Raw genomic sequence first — 24,610 nt, forward strand, 5'->3', positions numbered from 1 at the left:
CTTGCAACGCATACAAAATAGACAGCAGTGGAAAGCAGCCAGCTCCTTCAATACCAATTAATTATACGGGCTTTTCCATGATGTTGTTTATTCAGTAAGTAGCTCCGCTGCCCCATAGCAAAACCTACTAAGTGCTTTAGGCAAAATTATACAAAAGAGACCAAAAATGCAAATCAATATTGCCCTTGAACAATTTTCCTTTTTAATGTAAAATAAATTAATAGTATTAAGTAGGATACCAATCAACTAATATTTAACATTTTTTGCAACATCAATATGTTACAAAAAATGTTACAACTCATACATATATTATACATATATTTTGTATCCCTTACTAAGTTTGAGTCTTTATGTACAGACAACGCCACATCTGACTACACATTTTTGTTCGAATATCGCCTCCAGTGCAACGGAACAAGATATGTCAATGTGTAGATTGGTGTGCCGACGTGTGTACGTAGTAAAGTTACCGTAGCAGCCAGAATCAAAACACAGTACGTGCATTTGTTAGGTATTTGGTTTAGTTATTGTACAAGAAAATTTGGAATAAAATTTGATTTTGATTTACTAATGAAATTAATAAAACGACTAAGATTTTCAGTATCAGTAAAGTTTATTATCCACTAATAATAATAATAATAATAACGCACACACTCAACATAGCCCCGCACGAGGGAAACCCTGTGTCGCGGGTGCCATGGACACACACATAAACAACCACAAATTACACCCAAACTCACGAGAGAAATAAATGTAGGTCATACAAATATTTCGCCCGGCCCGGGAATCGAACCTGGGACCTCTGCGTGGCAGTCCGGCATGGTAACCGTTCGGCCACGGAGGCAGTTAACAGGATACTGATATACAGGATGGAAAAGTCACCAGGAGGTACCTTAAATCCATAGTTGTCTATGCCTTAAATGCGTTAAAAAATAGTTATATTTACTAAAAGGAAACATACTTTTTTTTTTTTAATATGAATAACTGCATTTACAGATTTTCTATAAAGCTTGCCTCGAAACAACTAAAAATGCAAAATATAAACTCTCACTATTTTATTGTACTAATAGATAGGAGGTGGAGGATAGGATGTTAATGATAAAATGTCTCCAATAAACATTAGGTCTTACAATCAAGGATTAACATGAACTCTAATTTTGATATCGTCTCTAACGTGAAGCCATGTAGGAATCACTTACAAATTATAATTTTCTAATATTTTGTTTTATTATTACAAAAATTAACTAAGTGCTCGAAGTGCGACTCATTTTCCTTCATACACAGATTGCTTTTTTGAGATTCACTTTGCAAAGTGTCGTGTTGAATGGTAATCACATTTTGTACCTTAAGCCTTAACTCTTCTAGTCTCATGAGAATTTTTGGAAATCAATTGTTTTACAAGGCACCATAAAAAATGATCAGATGCTTAAGGTCTGGAGATATTACTCGAAAGTCGATATTACACTATTTGTACTAAGTGATATACAAATAGTGAATACCTAAGTGAGGGCACCGCCTGTACCTACCCAGATATTGAAGTTGTCATTAAGGTAATCAGTGGATATATTGCTATTATGAGCCGGAATACAGGCCTGATGAAATATGTTATTGTGATCCTTCTCCAGTAGGTTTAATTAAAAAATTATAATGTGTTTTTACCAGGTAGGGTTAAATTAGAGTTACGTATTAAACATTTTTCATGGATTTTTTAATTGTACGACACAATGTTTATTAGAGAGATTTTATACTTATCATTGATGCTATAGATTAGTCAATAAAATAGTGAGTATTTGGAATTTTTGGTTAGCTCCATTTCCCCATCATGCCCCAATGATTTTTTCCACCCTGTACATATTAATTGTTTCGTAAAACAGCTTGAGGTCCCCCGTCGATTTGCCAATTCAAATACCTAGTAAGGCGCTTTAAATACTTTAAAACCTGGCAAGTCTCAAATATTTGCTAAGTTTTGAATTGCTCAAAATTACTTACTAAATTAGATGTGCCTTACTAGGTTCTAAGTATTGTAAATTTCTGGTAAATTGTAGGATTTTGAAGTGGCTGTCACTGTTATTATTATAGGAATAGTGGAACACTAAATAAATTATTTTCAAAAAATTTGTCCCTTAATAGGTTTTGCTCTGGGGCAGCTGAGCTGCTGATTGAGTGTTTATACCTTTATTGTGGAATTGTTGAATCCAACTGCCAAAAGGGTGGAATCGTCACAAATGTCGGCGGAAATTGCTGTGTTTCCACTATTCAACAGTGTGTAGAAACAAATTGATGGTAAACTTTCAGGCCCCAATGCTACACGTTTTGAAGCCTCTCTTATTGCTTTGCCTTTCTCTAATTTGTCAGTTTCTTTCCTAAAAAATTTTTTTTACATACTTAAAAAAAGTGGTGCAAACAATTAGATCAAATAATTATTAATAGTTCAAATACATACAATTCTGGTAAAGGTATTCTATCGTTAGGTGGAGCATTTGGGTCTGATTTCGGTTTTTTCATGAATATATTGTCCTTCTTGGCCTTTTTCTTTTTTGGCTTATCAGGCGTCTCTTCTGGTTCTTCCTCATCTTCCACTGGTGCTGGAAGAACTTGTATATCAGGTTCTTTTAACAGTCCATAATAAACCTTGGTGCGATTTTCTGAAATATTGGAAACAGTCTATTGGTGTATTAAGAATAAGGAACCTACATGAAATGATAGGTACTACTAATGTTTAAGTTTCTATTTAAATTTTAGAATTTCTATTTAAATTTTATATTTAAGAAAGGCAGGCCTAGGCCGACCCGGGTACAGGCCTCGTTTATTATATTAATGAATGAATAATAAAGTGACCATTCTTAGTGGCTTCTCCTAGGATTCCACCAGCTGTGGCCCTCACTTGAGCTTGAGTTCTTCCAGGTCCATCATGTACTTCAATCTGAATGTGATTGTTTATAATGTTAATGATGACAGTGGAACTCTTCTGTTCTTGTAAGTACCGTTTCAGTTGCGAAGATGCATCTCTTGATAGTTGAACCACAAATTTATTGGAACTGGAAATACAATTATATATTTTTTATTTATTTATTTAATTCAGGCATTGTGACCAATATAATATATACATTTTTAGTGAGAGACAGAATGGCAGATGTACCTTAACGGATTCTGACAAATGTGGTATGAAAAAAATTTACGTACCTACATTGTATTATTTAGTACCACTGTTTAAAAATTTGTACCTCCATCAGAACGAAGTTATAGCAATATCAAAGGTACACCCGCCGTATTGACAGTCAATATGGCGGGTGTACCTCAGATTACCAGTTTTCATTGACTCATTTAAAACTACAAAAACTTATTATTCCAAAAATTTGTAACTTAATAGTACTCTAAAGTAAAAGAAACTCTAGCTCGATCTGCTGGTTAGTTTAGCTGAAATATAAAGCTAAAATTGTGCCATTTCAGAGTGTCGTGTGCATCTTAACGTATCCTAACAAATTTGGTATTTGTGGGGAATTTCCCAAACTGCGGAGATTTTTCGGGGATTGGAATAACGCTATTTTAGTACTAGTAGGACGAACATGTCGTGCGCTGGTAAGCTACATGCCTGTCCATAGCAGTTGCAGTGCCACTCAAGAGCTTTAAATCGCAAAGATCTGAGGGGCACTGCCACTGCGCCCGTCACCTCGAGAAATAAGTTGACAAGCTCTATATGCCTGTAATTTCACCAGCACTCTTACACTGATGGGCGTACGAAGTTCCGTACTGGGAAGGCACATGCCACAACCAGAGGACATTAAATCTGTCAGAGCCAGGAAAGTCCTTCAGTGCTTCAATGCTGTCGGTAAGGTGGCAGTACCTAGATGAACTCTTTCACAATGAGTTCTAGTGCTACTGAAATAGTCTGCACACTTAACCGATGACTCAGTGCAAACAGTGAGCCGATTGCGTTAGCTTCTTCAGGACACCGACGAATGCCCGGCGGTGTCCATTAGCGACGACGAGTGTGTGTTGGGGATGGGAGACATCCGATTGAGCAAGGACGAGGACGTGGCGCTGCTGTCTGGTGAAGGCGGTATCCCCCTCGCTCAAATAAACTGCAAGTCGTCCAGAACGACCTCCACCACAGCCAGGACGCAACGGCTCGGCTCCGGAAGTGGTTGGAGGTAAACAACACAGCCGTGGCGTTGATCCAGGAACCGTGGATCAGTGCCCGCGGCCAAATAAATGGACTCTCACATCTGAGAGGTAAGCTATTATCCACCACTAGCTCAGATAAACCACGAACATGCATTTACTACTCTAATAGTTTACATATACAGCCACTAACAGAAATCTGTTCCAGAGACCTGTGTGCCGTCAAACTTTTAGCTGACACGGCCACGGGCCTGCCTGAAGTGGTGCTCGCCTCGGTCTATATGGCGGAGGCTGATGTACCACCACCGCAAGAAATGGAACGGCTAATCAAATACTGCGAGCAGAATGGCCAGCACAACGTCGTGGTCACTGACTCCAATGCTCACCATCCGTTGTGGGGCATGAAACTCGAAAATAACAGAGGTAAGAACCTAACAGAATACTTATTCACAACTAACCTTCAAATCCTTAATAAAGGTACAGTACCACTATTCGTAAATAAAAGATGCAAGACGATTATAGACCTAACCCTAGCGTCAGAAGGAGCTGTAAATCTTGTCCAAGACTGGCACGTGTCCGAAGAAGCATCTTTCTTGGACCACAGATGGATAAGATTCAGCTTAGAAACAGCCATCAAAGAACCACAACCGAAACGGAATTCCCGAAAAACCGGTCGTAAACTATACACTTACAAACTACACCAGAGCCTGGTGGAACCGGTACTACCGGGAAAATGCTGGACATAGCACATATAGAAACACAGGTTAAAGAACTAACATCAAACATATTGAACAGCTATAACACTGCATGCCCACTGAGTGACTCAGTCCCGCGACAAGGCCAACACTAGTGGGGGCCTAAGTTTTAGAGGCTACGGAGAAGGGTAAGGAGACGCTTCAATAGAGCAATGAACACATGCGCGGATGAGGACTGCGAAAACTACAAGACGGCCAAATACAAACCAAAAAAGCGCATACGGTTCAGAAGCACCGCGTCATGGCGAGGCTACTGCGGGAACATTACGTGTTGTGCACAAGCGAACAGAATAAGGAAAATCCTAGGCAACTCAAATTCAACTGAGCTAGGTTCAATACGCAAAATAGAGAACACATACACAACTTCCCCTGCGGAAACGGAGAGTACACTACTGGAAACACATTTCCTAGGATGTAGGTTCGTACAAGACGACAGGTGCAAAGAAATGAACTACAACACATCGCTCCATAACTGGCGATACGCTGAACAAGTAGTAACATACGAAAAAACAAAATGGGCATTAAATACCTTTGAACTGTACAAAGCTCCAGGCCAAGATGGAGTATTCCCCGCACTCCTACAATGGTGCGGGGACACACTGGTCCAGCACCTGGTCGATATCTTTCGGGCCTGTCTAGCATTCAGTTATGTGCTCCACAGCTGGCGAGAAAAGTCATATTTATACCGAAACCAGGAAAAAACGACTACACTGACGCGAAGTCCTTCAGACCAATGAGCCTCACATCGTTCTTCTTGAAAACATTAAAAAGGCTATGTGAGAGTAGACCTCCTGAAAAGGGTCGGAGACTGACGCTGTAGGACCAGAACCCATAGTGTCCCTCCCCTACCAATGGTCCAGAACAACTATACACAAAGGTACAAAATCTTCACATAGTAATACATGGACTACAATTACGGTTCGTAGACAGGCGAGCGAAGCACTCCCAACGCTCAATACCAGTTTATCTACACCAGCTAACTACACCAGAGCCTGGGGGAACCGGTAGCACCGGGAAGACTGCTGGACACAGCACAGATAGAAACACAGGTTACAGAACTGACATCAAACATATTGAGCAGCTATAACTCCGCATGCCCACTGAGTGAATCTGCCCCGAGGCAAGGCCAACACTGGTGGGGGCCTGAGCTTGAGAGGCTACGCAGAAGGGTAAGGAGACGCTTCAATAGAGCAATGAACACATGCGCGGATGAGGACTGGGAAAACTACAAGACGGCCAAATCCAAGCTAAAAAAGCGCATACGATTCAGGAGCACCGCGTCATGGCGAGGCTACTGCGGGAACATCACGTCTTGTGCACAAGCGAACAGAATAAGGAAAATCCTAGGCAAGTCAAATTCAACTGAGCTAGGTTCAATACGCAAAATAGACAACACATACACAACTTCCCCTGCGGATACGGAGAGAACCCTACTGGAAGCACATTTCCCAGGATGTAGGTTCGTCCAAGACGAAAGGTGCGAATAAATGAACTACAATACATCGATCCATAACTGGCGATACGCTGAACAAGTAGTAACATACGAAAAGACAAAATGGGCAGTAAACACCTTTGAACGGTACAAAGCTCCTGGCCAAGATGGAGTGTTCCCCGCACTCCTACAATGGGGCGGGGACACACTGGTCCAGCACCTGGTCAACATCTTTCAGGCATGTCTAGCGTTCAGCTATGTGCCCTATAGCTGGCGAGAGGTAAAAGTCATATTTATACCGAAACCGGGTAAAAACGACTACACTGACGCGAAGTCCTTCAGACCAATCAGCCTCACATCGTTCTTCTTGAAAACATTAGAAAGGTTATGTGACAGAGAACTGAGGGATGGAGCGCTTAAGAACATACCACTACACGGTAACCAACATGCATACAGTCAAGGTAAATCCACTGAATCGGCCCTACATGCCGTTGTGGGCAAGATAGAAGTGGCCCTCAAAGACAAAGCAATCTGCCTAGGCACCTTTATCGACATTGAAGGAGCCTTCGATAAAACCAACTTCTCCAGCATACAATCAGCACTGAGGAGGCACGAAGTGGATGAAGTGCTCATCAGCTGGATTAGCAACATGCTAAAATTAAGAACTATAAAAACAACAGCAAATAAGACCCCATGGGCCATAGTAGCGAAGGGATGCCCTCAAGGAGGGGTACTGTCGCCTCTGCTGTGGAACATAGTCGTAAATGACCTCATCATTAAACTGAACAAAGAACATTTCTATACAGTAGGATATGCTGATGACATAGCTATACTGGTAACAGGAAATTATGCCAATGTACTCTGCAACATTACACAAGCTGCACTCTGGATTGTGGAAAGATGGTGCAGGGCATATGAACTGTCGGTAAACCCAACAAAGACGGAACTAGTAATGTTTACAAACAAAAGACTACTGGGTAACTACCTACTACCCAAACTCTTCAGTACAGAACTACAGATATCAACCGAAGTCAAGTACTTGGGAGTAATACTGGACAACAAGTTGAATTGGAACAAGCATCTGGACAACAAAATTAAAAAAGCCACTATCACCTTCTGGCAGTGCCATAGAATGGTAGGTAAACAATGGGGACTCTCACCCAAAATAACACTATGGCTCTACACAGCGGTGATAAGACCCATGATCAGTTACGGCGCGATAGTATGGTGGCCACGAACCAAACTGACGACCGCAACCGACAAGCTGGACAAATTCCAAAGTCTGGCTTGCATGGCAACGACCGGCTGCATGAGGACAACTCCGACTGCGGCCCTCGAAGCGATGCTGGACCTGCGACCCCTCCCAATGTTCATCAGACAGGAAGCGGCGTCAACAGCATTGCGTCTAAACAGAACCGGCCTTTGGAAGCACATGAGGACCCCACATACAGAAATCCTCTATAAGACAGTCAAGGAGGAACCGCTACTGGAGGCGGCTGTGGATAGGATCCCAAAACAGTACATCTTTGACAAAAAATACAAGATACAATTGTTTGAAGATCCAAATGAAGGACTGAACTCCAGAGAGGTCCGCGTCTTCACCGATGGATCTAAAACAAATTCAGGAACAGGTACTGGGGTATTCTCAGAAGACCTCAATATCAGGATATCAACACCGCTTGGTGACCACAACACAGTATTCCAGGCTGAATGCATAGGCATCAAGTTGGCGGCAGAAGCAATCATAGCGAGAAGAGTAAAGAACCACTCCATTCGAATACTCTCTGAGAGTATGTCAGTACTTCAAGCACTGAACAGCTATGACATAAACTCAGGGCTCATTTATGAATGCCATCAAGCACTCATGGAGGTATGTATACAAAACCACTTAACTCTACAGTGGATTACCTTTAATCCACACACACACAGCACAGCAGAACACAGCGGCTCACGTGGCAATGACGCAGCAGATGAACTAGCCAGAAAAGGGTCGGAGACGGACGCAGTAGGACCTGAACCCATAGTGTCCCTCCCCTACCAATGGTCCAGAACAACTATACACAAAGGTACAAAAACTTCACATAATAATACATGGACCACCCTTACGGTTTGTAGACAGGCGAGGGAAGCACTCCCAACGCTCAATGGCAGTCTATCACGAATATTAATTAAACTCAACAGGCAAGAGCTTCGCACTCTAACTGCCGCCCTAACAGGTCATGGTCCATACAATAAACACCTTTTCAATTTAGGTATCACAGACAGCCCTCTATGCAGAGCGTGCATGGAGGGGGAGGAAACGGCTGCGCACATCCTACTACAGTGCTCCGGCGTGGCCAACTACAGGGCAAAGTACCTTGGAGTGCCAAGGTCGCTCCCCGAAGTCTTCAGCAAACCGAGGAGGCTGCTGAGATTCCTGGAGGAGCTTGGATGGCACGAGTAGGACCCTGCACCCACCACACGCAAAATAGGCGCCTTGACGTCGAGTTGCGGACACTAGCCCGTTACACCAAGTACCAAGTACCAAGTTGCCTGTAGCTTTACAAAATTACAAACGCAATTCGTTTATATGGCGTGCGAGCAAAAACTTTAACACAAACTTTCTGCCACTTACGATTTTGACTTATTTAACACTAGCTGTGCATGTGTTAAGAAACATTTAACTAATTCATTTTTATGAATACAGTGAGTTGGCGGGTTTGAGTGATGATACATTATTTGTAAAGTGTGAAGAGTATGTGTGTGTGTGTTATGTTATATTTGTTAATGTTAATGTTATATTGGCTTACTGTTATCAATGCATCAAATATTATTGTATTTTTATCAGTAGGGAACTGTTTTGCTTCAAATTATTGAATTAAGTCTCTATTTTATTGTAATATAAGCTGTTTGTGCCCTCCAAAATATAAATAAATAAATAAATTAGATGCATGAGTAATCAATTTAGAATTAGTAAAATAAAAGCATTAATGAGTACTTTCAACAATCAGGTAAAATATCTTAATTCTTTTATATGTTCTTGTTTTCATACCTGTATATCTCAGCTAGTTCATTACCCTTTATCTGATCCTTGTTTTTCACAATGGCCAGACGTTTCAAATCATCTTGATAATAGTCTTCTTGTTCTGAACTAAATTTCTCAAGAAAATTACTAGCATGTTCATTGTGATCATACAGTATGAGACTCAGGTACATGTGCACAAATACTGGATACAACAGTGTGGATAGCTCATGCTGTAACAAAAAATATAATGTTATGTACACACCCAATTGTATGTCAGTGCATAGTGTTATTATATGTGAAAAGTATTTTTTTTTATAATATTTGGTGACGGGACAAGCAGGTTGTGCACCTAATGGTACACTACACACCTGTCCATAACAATTGCAGTGCTACTCAGAGTGCTTTAAGTCGCAAAGCTCTGAAGGGCACTGCCACTGCACCCGTTGCCCTGAGACATAAGTTGACAAGTCTCATGTGCATGTAATTTACCCTTCAAAACCAGAACACAGTAATCCTGACATTAATGCTTGGCGGCAAAAATTGGTAAGGTGGCAGTACTTCCCTGGACGAACTCTTTCACAAGGAGGTCTACTGGTACTTAAACTTACTTACTTTGATAATGATGATTTATTTATTTTGATATAAGGTCCATTAATAAGTAGGCAATTACGGCTTTAATAGCCCAAAAATCTGTAATTGCTGTTCCATCTGTGTGGCACACAATGTGTTTTGAAATTTGAAGTGACAGAAAATTTGCCTTCAAATGTTGTATAAAGAATAGTATATTTTTTTATTTCACATGTGCAGTGCTTTGTGTATACAAACCCAATATTTTTGTCCCAGGCCAGTATATCCCTGGCTATACACAGTTATGGCTTGCCTCTTTAGGCTGGCGAATCTCAGTGTATACATAGTTTCAAACATTTTGTACAAGCATTTGAAAGCCATGGCCCTCACAAATTATTCAGTGGTTTTGAGATATAAATGTTACAATAATAGTTTTGAAGTTATGGTTCCATAAAGAAAAAACATATATATATCATTTAAATTAATTTTTTTAGGTGACTCAACTAATCTATTGAATGAGATCAAATTTAGGATAATAAAGTTATAATTACATACATTACTACATTTACTTAAAAGTATGAAAAATACTAATGCCAGATATAACTGCAAAAAAATAAACGGGAAGGGGGGGAATAATATTAATTTCGCACACTAAATGAAATGAATGAAACAAAAAGCTTTTAATTTTATGGATGTCATGATTATGTAGCTTATAAAAATGGTAAATGAAATAAGGCCGACTGTATATATTTAAGTTTCAATAAAACAAAATAGAAGTCTACTACTTTTTGGGGTTGTATTAAAATGAGTTAGTTAGATAGTGACCACGAAAGTTATAAACATTACATATATATAATGGATGTCACATAGACAGAAACTTTAATATGAAACTATGCAGAAAAATCATTTCGTATTAATGTAATATAATAGTAATTTTTGATTTCGTCAATGTGCAAATTTGGTGTTAAAGATTTTCTTACCTTATACATGTCTAAAGAGTTCTCAACAAACTTTTTGAGGCTATCATAAGCGATTTCGTAAGTGTAGGGATCGCTTTCTGTATGGTGCGAGGTGAGGATACTGGCCAGTTCCACCTCGGGAAGGTCAATATTATCGATTTCCACATCGCCTAAACTTGCTTCTTTTTTAAGAATCTCCTCAGTACCCTGAAATTATGTAAATGGTACATACGTCTGTCAAGAGGATACCTCAACGCAACAAAATAGGTGATTATATGTGTTTACTATTAATTAATAACCTTTAAATTATATTTCCGGAGTAACTGTAATACGGCTAATAGAGGAGTTGGTTTATCCGCCATTGTTTCTATAGATATATATTATCTTTAGAAACAATGTGTAAAAAAGAAATCCACATAAAAATGTTACAGAAAAATGTCAAATCAATTGTGCTATATAACCGTATTTCGTAATCACAATTCACAAGACGCCGCCTATATCTTTCTAATTTGTGAACTTCAACCACTTCAATTTCAACTTTTGTATCTATGGCTCCGTCGTTTAGAGTTGACATAGGGAGTAGCGTTACAATTCTATCGCCGTGACTGTCGTTCCGGTTCCAAAAAAATCACAGTGATAAATCATTGTGATTTTGTCACGCCTATAACTTACATCGCGATATACGGTTTTAGCCAGCGGCTTCTTTCTAATACTTGTAGCCGTTTTTTTATAGAATGATTTAAGTTTTACTCCCGTTGTAATAAGTTTCAATTCCATTCAAAAAGTTGATTCAAAAAGTCGAAAATGAGTATTAGACTACGCTCGCTGCACATCACTATTGTCAAAAGTTCCCTCTATAGAAGACTCGTGCCTAGCAGTGATATGGAAGCACTTCGTGTGTTCATAAATTTTGAGACCTAATAAAAGTTAGGTACATAACACTTTAAAGAATTAAGTTACCTATATGATTAAAATTTTCAGATAATCATAGGTACTTGGACACTGTTTAGTGTCTACTACTACCTATTCTTAATTTACTTGTTCTATTCCTAATACAAGTTCTCCAGTGGGATTCGGTTCGCTTCTTTGACGAGAGCTCGCCTTAGAGAATCTAAGTTTGAGTGGGACTTTTGGCAAGTCCTGAGCTCCAATTCAGTTCATAAATAATAGTCAAGTGAATTTAATATCGGAATTGGAGGGTGGCCATTCTTCCGCCGCGATAAAGCCCGGAAAATTTTTTCTTAACCAAGCTTCAGTCGTTTTTACCTCATGGGCCGGTGTTGAGTCTTACTGGAAAATCCACTCTTTGTTGTGAAATAAAGTATTAGACAGGGTTTCACCACAGTACAATGTCACTCTTTTTTTATAATATCTAGTCACGGGACGAACAAGTCATGCGCCTGATGGTAAGCTACACGCCTGTCTATAATAGTTGCAGTGTCAATCAGAACTTTAAATCGCAAAGATCTGAGGGGCACTGCAACTGTGCCCATCACTCTGAGACATAAGTTGACAAGTCTCATGTGCTTGTAATTTCAGTAATTTAAACTGCCTCCGTGGCCGAACGGTTACCATACCGGCCTTTTTTTTTTTTTTTTTTTGTCACGCAGAAGTCCCAGGTTGGATTCCCGGGCCGGGAGAAATATTTGTATGGCCTACATTTATTTCTCTCGTGAGTTTGGGTGTAATTTGTGGTTGTCTATGTGTGTGTCCATGGCACCCGCGACACGGGGTCTCCCTAGTTGAGGCTATGTTGCTATGGGGCTATGTTGAGTGTGAGCGTTATTCATTTCAGCATCGAACATCGTTCGCGTCGTAATTTATGAAGGCGATCATTTAGGAATGGAACTTTGTTACGACTGTAGGCCTTTACCTTGACATCGTATTCATTTCAGTATTCTGTTGACTGAAATATGTGAAATGTTGCGAAAATGACATGCTCGAGCGTGTATAAAACTTTTGCATCCGTTTTATTATGGTTTCAGGAAACATGATTGGACACTTGGTTTACCCATCAGACTTCGCCGGAAATCTTCTGTATCTTATTCATTCCTCACACATCACCTTATCTTAAGGAGCGATTTGAATTCTCCCATCAATCCATCCCCGACTACTGTGCTTATTTTCAACTCTCCAACTTAAGATGCCCTTGCATACCTCCTAGTACTACCACAGGTCCTTTACTGTTCAGGCTATTCGTTTGTGGAACGCTTTACTTTTGTCTATTCAACAAGCGAAATCATTTATATTTTAAAAAATATGGCAAAAGAACAGTACCTAACTTTAGGTGTAGGAGTATATAGTAGTTTATGATATTTCTTTATATAATTATCGATTTATAATTACTTCCATTCAAAGGTTGGCAGAAATCGCATAAAGCAATAAGACCGCCCAGTACCATCGCTTAAGTTTTTCTCAAAACCTATGAATACACGAGGAATATGGGTTGACGATGATTATTTATTACCTTTTATAAATGTTGGAAGTTTTATATTTTGCTTGTGTTGTTAAAAAAATGAAAGTTTACTTTTGTAGAAAGTATAATGAAATCTCTTGTAATAATCGCCCACATGGTATAAAATATTCGTGGAAGAATTTCCACTTCCCAGAACGTCAGTTTGTGTGGCATATGCAGAACCCGCTTGGGTAAATAAATACCACTGCAGTAGTATTCCGTATTGATGAATAGAGAGAGTTAGTGCGATCAAATGTACAGGAAACTTAATACGTCTCAATGCTGACAATGCATTTGTAACATGAAACATATATGGACAGAAGTAGTTACTATAAAGGTACTTTCCATCAGATGGACAGGTGGACTGTCTGTTTTCTAATAGGTTTGTGTACCATAGTAATAATAGGTACTGAATGCGTGAATGTGGTGCGTACAAAGGCGCTTCTCCTTTTATTTAAAATTGAAATACATTGTGTAAGTAAAATTTACGTAAACAAAAGACAGTCCAAATTGTAGATATATAAAACGTAGCACTATATAGTATTTTATTTTTATTGCTGCCTGTGTAAATGAAAAGCCGTAAAATCTTAACGTTCATTGTCAACAGATCTAAGCTTCTTGGAACATGTACGCTAGGGTAGGGTGTAGTAGGCTGATTTCCGCCACTCAAGTATTCGTAGTACCTTGCGTGTGTGGAATATATGTAGGTAGTGCAACCTGTAGGTCTTTAAGTTCTGTGCTATTGCTTCTTATTTTCAAATTTTGTAAATTGTTTCTTATCTAGTTTACTTACCCAACATAGACATTATATTAGTAACATGTCTATTGCAACTTTGTTGAAATATTCGGAGATGTCGCACATTATTTAAAATAAAACAAACTCTAAAGGTATTACAAGGTATATTTTTGCGCTTCGGGACAGTATTACAAAATGTAGGATATCTACTTAAGCACTAATAGCAAGTACTTATTAATAAACTTTAGATAATACGGCATACATTGAGTAATTTGTAGTAAAAGAGCGTGACACAAGTCATCAGATAGGTTCTTCAATATGAACGTTCTTGTAATGCTGGTATGAATCCAGATCTCGCACAAACGTCCGGTTGTAAAAATAGGTAGGTAGTTCCCTCAATAGGTTTATCTGTTTTTTTTATTCCGTAGCCGATTTATGCGTACCTACGTACATATGTATATAGTTCGTGGCAAAAACTCTGTAACGTGAGATTATTACTTAATGACGGCTGTAGATTTTAATAGCATTTATATAGATCTCACAATAACAAGTACTTTACTCACAAAAAAAGTGTACCACACCAAGTAAGATGTTAATTTGCTATATTTTTCAGTTGGTAGCATGAAGCTTCCTCGCCACAATGTTCTATGGAGGTAAACAGTTCATAAACATAATATATATGACATGCGCATATTACAACAAATATACACATATACACATATACAAATATACACACCTACCTATTTTGTTATTTAAATTATTGACTGTACTATTATCTTTTCGTATTATTTGTGTTTCTCGTCACCTAATGTATATAAAGAAGTCTATGCACACATAACATGATCAAAGTTAATCATGAAATGTATACCATCAACAATGTAATAAGAGATATGTGTCGCAGTTGATCCATCTCTGTACGGAGAAAGATATCAAAACAAACTTAGCCATCTACTCTAAGACGACAACGCAACATTTAAATTCTTTCTATCTCAGAAATAATAAACACATCTTAAGATTTGTGATTAACCTTATTCGTAACACTAAGGCAAGCAATAATTTTATGTACGCTTTATTATTTATTATTCCAGGATACTGAAACGATGTCAGTCTTAAGATCCGTCTATTATTACTATTAATTACTGATGTAACAATAAATATATATTTACATACTACGCGTAATATAGCGTTAGGAGGTCTAAGTATTACAATACTCATTTTAAAAAGATTTAATAATTAGGTCAGTACATATATTTCTAACACTTCTAAAATCTATGGTTCACTCTATGTTTGGTCGTCAATAAGTAAAGCTAGATAACAACGTGGTTAGATGAATTTTAGTCGCAAGGAATTTCTTGAAAAGGTAAAAAAGGTTTCTTTGAATATCATATTAATCTTGATGTCATAAATAATAGTGAGTCCGATGTTTTGAAAGCATTGGAAAAGGGTCTAATCTGGGATGTAAGTAGGACTTCAGAGCGTTTCGTCCCTTGAAAGTCGATGATGCCTATTCTATCAGATAGTACAACAAAAACTGAAAAGTTTATTTTTGCTAAACTTATTTTGTAAAAAGTCCTGGATAAAAAGTTTTTGTTTATATTGTAACATAGTTCTGAGAAATTGTCATAGTATTTTACAAATATTCCTGTATAAGTATTATGTGTTTTTTCACTACTCTACTCTCCTTTGAAATATCACCTCAAAATAATTTGAATTTCGATTAATTTAAACGTGAACAATTTGTTCAGTTGTTCCCGAGAAATATTGACAGGTCGTAATAGAAGTCCATTAATACTTTTGGGAGATGAACATATTTACGACACTGAATACTCGTAACTACCTGAGACTCTACTAACACTCAAAATTTTTTTTACTTTTGGCTCAGGTTATTCAGCGCCATGAACGCTATCAATTCGCAAAGTATATAAACCCTTTTGTAACTCTCTGCACTCTTCTATATTCGTGTTATATATGGAACAGTGTCATAGACGGTGTTTCTAATGGAGTATACAGCGACCAACCTCTTTTAAATATTTTATTATTTATTTACATTTTTCGTGGTGACTATTTTAATCTCTTTGCGAAACGCTCAAAGAATCATAGGGTTCTATGTGGCAAAGGTTAATAAAAAACTGTTAGAACGCTGCAACGTTCATACATACAAGCCTGCAAAAGTAGCGCGTGACGCGACTGTGGTCCTGCAGCTGCGCTTATAAATATATCGTGTGAAAATTAATAGTGGCGCCAACGACACGCCACTGCAACGCTTCTACAATACCGTGGTGAAGTGACTAAGTTCGTAATACATAGTGAATATATTTATCATCTTTAGGTATTTGCTGTATACACAACCTCTCGTGGGAACCCTCCTCACATTTCAAAATAATTAGTATCTATATAGGTATGAGGTACTTATTAATTTACTCATTAACCGCTTCGATCAAAATGTAACATTGCTATACGAAATTAGTTCTCGTGAACTAAGTTCACAGAAACTTGTTTCAGTAGTTTCGGAGTTAATAGGCAGGTAGGTGGATGCTTAAGATACTGGGGCTAGATTGCTATAACTTAAATTAGTATTTTGGGAGTTAGATGAACCTTTTTCAACTTTTCCTTGTATCAAAATGGTACGCTGTTCGGTAGGTAATTAATAAGTTTAAAAAAGTTAAGCTGTTCCATTACTACTACGAATCGAGTATATAACTAGAAATAGAGACGAAATAAGGAATATCCATTTTTGGCAACTCATCAGGCAAACGGGCCTTAAATCACTTTTAAATATCAACTCTCGTTTGCAGTGAAATCACAAATTTGAAAGCTGAAATATAAGCACAGCGCCAACAACTGACCTGTGTGATGTCTCCGTATATTCCAAAAATATTCTGTATTTATTGTAATAAAGATAATATCTTTAACTATGGGGGGCTGTTCCGTTCGGTGGTGTGGGAAAAACAAAAAAACATCCAATTACAAAACAAATTTTTCAATTATCGTCCATTATAGCAAAGCTCAAGTTAAACTGGTCGATTTGAAGTGAAACAACTGACGACACCCGTCAATTATTTCGAATTTGGGCTAGCCAATCGGAGCGCAGTTGTCACCGAAATGATTTGAAAGAATAGTTTTCAAACAAATTAAATGACATTTCGTCTCTATTTCTGGTTATATACTCGATGCTACTTCGTAACAGTGTGGAATAACATTAAAAGTGATTAAAGTATATTACCAACGTTAACTTGCATACAGTTACAGCATCTATATTTGAAATGTATCCAGTTATTCTGATAAATGTTACAGGGAGAATATTACTCATCTACTTTACAATAAGATTAAAAACTCTCTTAGGGTTTAAATATATAACAACATAGTTAAAGTAATTGATTTTTGTCAACACAATGGATTTTCCTAATAAAATAAAATTGTACAAATTGATCTATCTACGTAAAATACAATTGATTTTTTCCAAAAATCGTTTATCATAAAAGTGAAATGTAATCGGACGACGATGAGGGGCGACCCTACGTATATAGATAATATTTATCTAAAATATTAAAGCTTGGAGAATACACGATATTATATAGCCGCAGTGTACCTGAGGTTGTAATGTTAATCAAAGTAAGTTCAAAGGAAATTAATTACTAAGAGAGATTACTTTGAATACCTAATTTATGTACGCTACAAATTTTCTTAAAAAACCACATCCAAGAACTGATTTCCGAGAACTTTTCGAAAATAAAGAAAATGGTAGGTTTTAATGCGACTATAATGCAACCTAGCAGTTTTATAGATCTTGACTGGAGCAGTTGTGTACGTCGAGGGTCCTTGGAGACACCTCTTCATAGGGCACGACGTGGGCTGATGACAAGTCTTTTGCAACGCGTTCTGCCGCTCCCAACACTCGCAGTAAGTTCAGCCCGGCCAGTTTTCGTAACTCCTCTATACTCCAACCTTCCTCCATTAATTCCGCGAAAAGCAACGGATATGACGATACATCTTCCAATCCTTGGGGAGTGCTGTAAATTGTTGTTTAATTACACGTACTCCCTTGGGTAATTCAACTAGGTGAGTTGCGATACCGTTGATTATTTTAAAAGGACTTTGGTTCTATAATTTATTGAATCATGGAGTAAATGTACCTACCTATTAATGATTTCTCAAGCGATCAGTATGCTAATTATTATGTTAAAAAAGATTTAATGCGTATCCGTCATCTTTACTGATTGCAATATTATAAAAAACGCTCGCACAAGTCGCTCATTAATTTACCAAAATGGCTCCTTTTAGGCAACTGACTTCTCGTCGCCTGGAGTGAAAATCTCGCATATACGTTTTCACATGGTTCGTTTTTACTGATATTTGTTGAAGAAAAACTTATAAACTTTTTGCTTAAATAATATTAACGTATAGTATATATATAGTATCTGAAAGAGGTATAATTTAACTAATTAAAATGCTAACTACAAAACATTATTGCGTTTACTACATTTTATACCACATTTTTATCTACGTCCTGAAAAATTACATAGAAATCACATACGAGGTATTCACTCTAAGACGACGTTATGTAGGTACTTTGTAAAATTTAGCTTGATTAGTAGGTCAAATGAGAAACTTCATGAACCAGTGATGGGACATGATCAGTGAAACCGTGAACCGATATTAAAATATATCAAATGAGACTATGAAATCAAGTCATAATGTAATTCATTAATAGGGTCCGCCCCACAAATAATAGCGAAAAGGCGTGGTGCCACTAATTGTTAATTTCCAGTTCAATTTACATAGATATAACCGAGTATACCTACTGTTACTATGTAATATTGGTGAATTTATTGAAAAAAATTCACCAATATTACATAATTTATCCGAAAACAATACAAAGTAGCTCAAAACATGTAAGTATAATTTAGAAATTACCCCCAAACCACTTCTCGATTGGGTCACTTGATCGAATATATATTTTCGATGTGTCCTAACACAAACTTCTTTCAGTCTGACGTAACTTCACCATGTGAAGTTGTGAAAATAAATATTAGTACTATTTCTTCGCGCATTAACTCCACAGTGACGTATCAATGTTATAATATAAAAGTAACGGGATTTACTCGCGTAGTATTTTAGTCGGAAGCGGTCCGACTATTTTCGACCACAATCGATGGTCTTCTTCAGTGGTTGCATGCAACGTTCGCGACCGCGTCACGTCTAGCACGGCGCGCTGCGGCTCTGTGCGCGCGCGTCGATGACGCAGTCCGCAGTGGGGAACTCGGGGGGCTGATACGTTGCGTTAGCGCGTCCTGGAACTCTTCTTCGCTATTGCTGTCCATACGATTGTTGTCGGGAACAGTCCAGCACGCAGAGCTCACCACGTCGTTACTACTAACATCTGCAGCTGCATACCGAGCGCCATGAAGACACACGGCTTCCAGGTCGGTGGCAAGCTCCAGACTCCGTCTCTATTAAAATTTGGTCGCCTACTTATTTCAATAGCCTCTCGGATTTTGCGGGGCACAAAATACTTCTCCCGCGCTAAAACCTTAGCTTTATCAAACCGAATGTGTGACCAGCACCGGAGCTCAAAAAGTGATCTGCCACCACAGATCCATTGACATCTTGTTTCTTCATGGATCGAATATGCTCAGCTAGCCTAGTAGCCACGTTCCGTCTCGTTTCGCCGACGTAACACTAGCCGCAGTCCCAGGGAACCATATAGACACCGGGGACCCCCAGAGGGTCTCTGTCCTTTGGAGAGCGAAGCAATTATCGCAGCTGTGTGAGCGGACGGAATATTGCCTTGTTGCTGTACCTTCGGCGTCACAAGTTTCCAATCACATCGGTCACCCCCCTTGACATAAGGTAAGTACGCTACCGCTCTCTCTATCGATGCGGGTCGAGGCTTCGTTGATGCATTTGCCACACGCCAACTCTGTTTCCACTTGTAACCGTTACCATTCTACAGCAGTAGCGAAGAAGAGTTCCAGGACGCGCTGACGCAACGTATCAGCCCCCCGAGTTCCCCACTGCGGACTGCATCATCGGCGCGTGCGCAGAGAGCCGCAGCGCGCAGTGCTAGACGTGACGCGGTCTCGAACGTTGTACTCAACCCCTGAAGAAGACCATCGATTGTGGTCGAAACTAGTCGGACCGCTTCCAACTAAAATACTACGCGAGTAAGTCCCGTTACTTTTATATCATAATGTGTGATAGCCGCGTTAGTTTTCATAAAAAAGACGTATCAATGATTTGTGGATTTCAATTACCATATGTTGAGTGGTAAAGTAAATATGTAGTACAGACAATTATTTTATTTATTTATTTATTTTATTTTATTTATTTATTTTAAACACTAAGAATATTCGTCGTCTTAAGCTAATTTAGGCATCAAGCAAAATATTACTGAGTATAATTACTACTTTCTGGGATTTTTATTAACAATAGGTGATGATTGGTTGATATGTATTTGACATTAACAAAACTTTGTATGTATCTAGGTACTAATAGTGAAAAGTTACTCACTAGTTGATTCCGTCGTAGCCCGCACCTAATCCGACGCTGTCCACGCCGGCTATATCACGTATGTGGTTGATATGCGCTGCGGGTAAAGATTTTGTTATGTGGTAAAAGTATCGAGTTTTGTTTACACAACATCCTATTCTAACAACTTATTGGAAACGAAGCCATTCGCTCTGGGCACATGTGATGGAATCATAAAGTTTGCTTGTTACTAGGCCGATAATATTTTTTAAAAAAAGCTCTAGTTGGTTATGCGTTATTAACAATACTGTACACTTACAGTAGAAATGGTAAGGTATGCCCTGTTATTTATTATAAGCTGTACTTGCTTTCTGAATGTCTGTGACGTAGGTTTTTTATGGTAACTTACGAAAGATGATCTATTGCAAAACTGAGTATGAATAATATAATAAGAAATATACTGAGTTAAATAAACTTATCAACTCTCTAAAAAAATCAGATATAAACTTATAACGTAATCTAAGATTAAAGGACCTCTATTAGTATTCAAGCAAAACCCACCCAACCATCAGCTATACAAACTATTACTTGTATAAACTGCAAACTTGAACGGCATGTAAGCAAGGTACAATTTTCAATAAACAATTTTGAAACTTTGTATAACTATAGCTGAAGACCTGAGTAGGCAAACGTTACCAATAGCATCCTGAACGGTGGCAGTCTCACTGCAAGTGAGGAAGGACGTGTAGAAGTTGACCATGATGAGGCCCTTGTTGGCGGCGAGCAAGCGTAGCACGCTGTCGGGCACGTTGCGCGTCACATTGCACAGCGCGCGCGCAGACGAATGCGAGAAGAGCACTGGCGCGCGTGACACTGCTAGTGCGTCGCGCATCGTACGCTCCGACACGTGCGAGAGGTCTACCAGCATACCCAGTCTGTTCATTTCCTTTATCACCACCTGATGTAGACAATCAAGTGTTCTCTATCTGGTTTTCGCAAAAGAATTAAAGAGTTTACGCTAATAGGACAAATAAACGGCATCAGTTATTAAAGCTAGTTGTTAATTTATTTTAGTATTATTATGACCCAGACATCATTCTTATTATTATTTATTTTCTTACTTTATATTATTTAAGAGCATACTGCATACTGCCATAATTTTATTCTACTTACAGATCAAACACTTGTTATTTTTTTCAGTTTTTGTCAAATAGGCATAGTCATCTACCTCTTCTCAGGCTCTAGCTGAAAATCAGCGCTGTGCCTCTGCCCAGCATTAAGCTGAGCTGGCTAGCCTTTTATTATGTATTCAGTAATCTTTTTTTAAATTGTTTATTATTTAACTTAAATTTAAATTAATATTATATATTTTTTTGTATTATTTGAAACGTCCGAAGAAATGTTTCTTTCTTTCTTTCTTTTTTACATTGTATATCTGTACACATTTTATGTATAGGGAAATATTAAGTACATAGTAAAAACTTTCTAATACGTCGCAAAAAAATCGTTACGTATTTGAGATGATAGTAGTTCTTAATGCTTTTAATAATATTCCAAGAATCAAATTACGAATAAAATATTCCAACATCGATCGCTATTATATAACTCAATACGTAGGTAAGTAATGCGATGCAAATGCAGCCGGTACAGCAGTGGCTGTTCGTATATTTATCATAAAGTGAGACCTATTGTTTCAGCCACTATCCAACTTTGCAGTAACTTTGCTTTAATGCTTAATTGCCGCCTTCCCGGGTTTCTTTGTCAAAACGAATTGGAATCGAAACCAATAAAACGAATAATTAATGCTGCAATATAGTTTTACATGAATATGCATTTAAATTTTCACAATAACAAAAAATTGTGGCAGTTACATACTAATATCAATTTTAAATGGCTCAAGTCTTGCGTCTACATTTGCCTCTGCTGCTGCATGCTAGTGGTTTGAACAAAAGGAAATGTTCAGAAAAGTATCGCTGCAAGGAAAACAAAGACCTGCTCGGAGTTCATACAAAGCGAAATATTGCGGAGCCTGCAGGATGTTTATGATTATGGCACACTTACTCTATCCGACGTCTCAATCTGTACGGTTTCATCTTGAGTAGGTACCTGTTTCAAATTACGAGTACAGGGAATATGTTTTGAACCCAAAAGCCGATTGTTTGTTTATAGCCAGGCAGCGTTTATGGTTCCTATTTGCACATGGATATTGTATATCCATCAACTGATACACCGCATCATCGTCAAAAAATTAAATACAAAACAGATGTAGGAAATCAAGAAAGCCGACTAATTTAAAGTTAAACGGACCCCGATAAAGGGATTGCGACAATAAGTAAGATAATAAATCCACTCTTAACGAGCCACCTTTAATATAATCTGTGAAACAGATTACAAGTTTCCTAATCTTGCCCGAGTCTTACGAAAGAATTAAAAGGAAGAAAGATAAGTCGCTATTTTAGCCCAATAAGGAACTAAATAAACTTCGGAAGCTTCAATTTGTGTTTCATTTGTGTATTTTTAAATTGAAAACTTCATAAAAGGCCGAGGGGTTTAAACAAGTTTATTTCGCATGAAAATCTAAGTTTTTACTTGAGTCGACTGAAAAGACATGAAGCTAAAAACTTTGTTACATTGCAATAAAGACGGACCGTGCTTAAAAAAATTGAATGTAGTAGTATAACCCGTTAGGCTTTTTAACAAAGTACCTAGAGCATTTTCAGAGATTTCAGTTAAACTGAACTATAGATATAATATCGAGTTCAGATTGTTACGTATAGGAAATAAAACTATTTTTCCAGATTTATATCGCGTATATTTGTTTTTTCAAACAAATCAACGTTTCGGGTCCTTTACAGATCCCATGACCGAGTTAACCGTGACCATCTTAATTTGATTACGTGCTACCCAGCCTACCCAAGAAACACATATCTAATAACTAGGCACGACTATAACCTAATTCTTTTTCAGAAATAATTTTCATTATTAAACACAATCAATTTATCAATTTATATTCGACGGGAACATCAAAAACTTCGGATATTTTTGTTTACATTGCAATACACTCGGAAAGTGAAAAGTACCTTTCCAAAGGGTGTGAGTCCTCCTCGCAGTGAAGGTTCCGGGCGGTCGACTGCTGCACACTCGGCCCACGGTGTGTCGCAGGTTGAGGTAAGAGTCAGATAACGCACGCCGACCTGATACAGAGTCCGCAATACTCCCAAGGATCCGCCAATGGCGTGTCCACCTTCTACTCCGATCAACGAACAGACTCTATGGTTGGCGTGTGCTGATACTATATCTGAATAACCAGGAAGATAAAACGTAAAGGACAGTTATTATATTTTATATATGTATGTAAGTTATATAGGTAACACCCATAGAACTAACAAAAATTTTCAATCATATTTCAAGCGCACACTGTTTTTTTTAACCGACTTTAAAAAAAGAGAAGGTTCACAATTCGACTGTAGTTTTTGTATGTATGTTACGCGATAAAAGCATTTGTGAATCGATTTTCTTGATTCTGTTTTTGTTGGAAAGAGGGTACAGTAGTGGTCCCATTCAAATTTCAATATTCCACCTTTAAGGGTTGCACCTAGGGGATGAATACGGTTTCATGCACTTTCCGGTAATCGATTTCAATAAAACTTGGCAAATAAATGTTATTCCACGAACTTTTGCGGTCGATTTTTTAGTAGTTTTTTAGTATCTCTGGTCTGAGATTATTATGATACCAAATAACGGAACGAACAAATCGTGCGCCTGGTGGTAAGCGACACGCCTGTCCATAAAAGTTGCAGTGCCACTCTGAACCTTAAAACGCAGAGATCTGAGGGGCAGTGCTATTACGCCCGTCACCCTGAGACATAAAATTGACAAGTCCAATGTCCTATGTGCGTGCAATTTCAGCATCCTTTACCCTTATAAATCGGAACGCCTTATCGAATGCTCACTTACAAGTTCCACTGCTATCGTACTGTTGTAATGGTAAAATTAAAGTTCAGCAAAAAGTAATGTTTAATAATTAATTTAAAAATTATTATATTTACTTATAAAATGATGAGAGAGAGAGAGAGAGAGAGAGAGAGAGAGAGAGAGAGAGAGAGAGAGAA

The 24,610-nt window shown here is 38.1% G+C and overlaps 2 protein-coding genes across 4 annotated transcripts in view; both read right to left on the reverse strand.

Moving 5' to 3' along the window:
- Positions 1-11,216, reverse strand: part of LOC113231615 (transcription initiation factor TFIID subunit 5) — a 31,685-nt gene extending 20,469 nt beyond the window's left edge. For both annotated transcript variants that reach the window (XM_026466033.1, XM_026466025.1), the window contains exons 1-6: positions 11,139-11,216; positions 10,861-11,046; positions 9,341-9,543; positions 2,839-3,038; positions 2,444-2,645; positions 2,174-2,363 (exon numbers count right to left, since the gene is read on the reverse strand). In XM_026466033.1, coding sequence (XP_026321818.1) covers positions 2,174-2,363; positions 2,444-2,645; positions 2,839-3,038; positions 9,341-9,543; positions 10,861-11,046; positions 11,139-11,201 — 1,044 coding nt within the window. In that variant the 5' untranslated portion in view covers positions 11,202-11,216. The remainder of the gene's footprint in view (positions 1-2,173; positions 2,364-2,443; positions 2,646-2,838; positions 3,039-9,340; positions 9,544-10,860; positions 11,047-11,138) is intronic.
- A 5,943-nt stretch (positions 11,217-17,159) lies between these two features.
- LOC113233654 overlaps positions 17,160-24,610 on the reverse strand; it is a 35,719-nt gene continuing 28,268 nt past the window's right edge. Inside the window, exons 7-10 of one of the 2 annotated variants that reach the window (XM_026468828.1) lie at positions 23,579-23,796; positions 21,195-21,456; positions 20,541-20,616; positions 17,160-18,040 (exon numbers count right to left, since the gene is read on the reverse strand). In XM_026468828.1, the coding sequence (XP_026324613.1) occupies positions 17,809-18,040; positions 20,541-20,616; positions 21,195-21,456; positions 23,579-23,796 (788 nt within the window). In that variant the 3' untranslated portion in view covers positions 17,160-17,808. Of the gene's footprint in view, positions 18,041-20,540; positions 20,617-21,194; positions 21,457-23,578; positions 23,797-24,610 lie in introns of those variants that run through there. The other variant, XM_026468837.1, reaches the window with a different exon arrangement.

Source organism: Hyposmocoma kahamanoa, unplaced genomic scaffold (assembly GCF_003589595.1).
Source record: "Hyposmocoma kahamanoa isolate Upper Pololo Valley unplaced genomic scaffold, ASM358959v1 102, whole genome shotgun sequence".
Classification (NCBI taxonomy): domain Eukaryota; kingdom Metazoa; phylum Arthropoda; class Insecta; order Lepidoptera; family Cosmopterigidae; genus Hyposmocoma; species Hyposmocoma kahamanoa.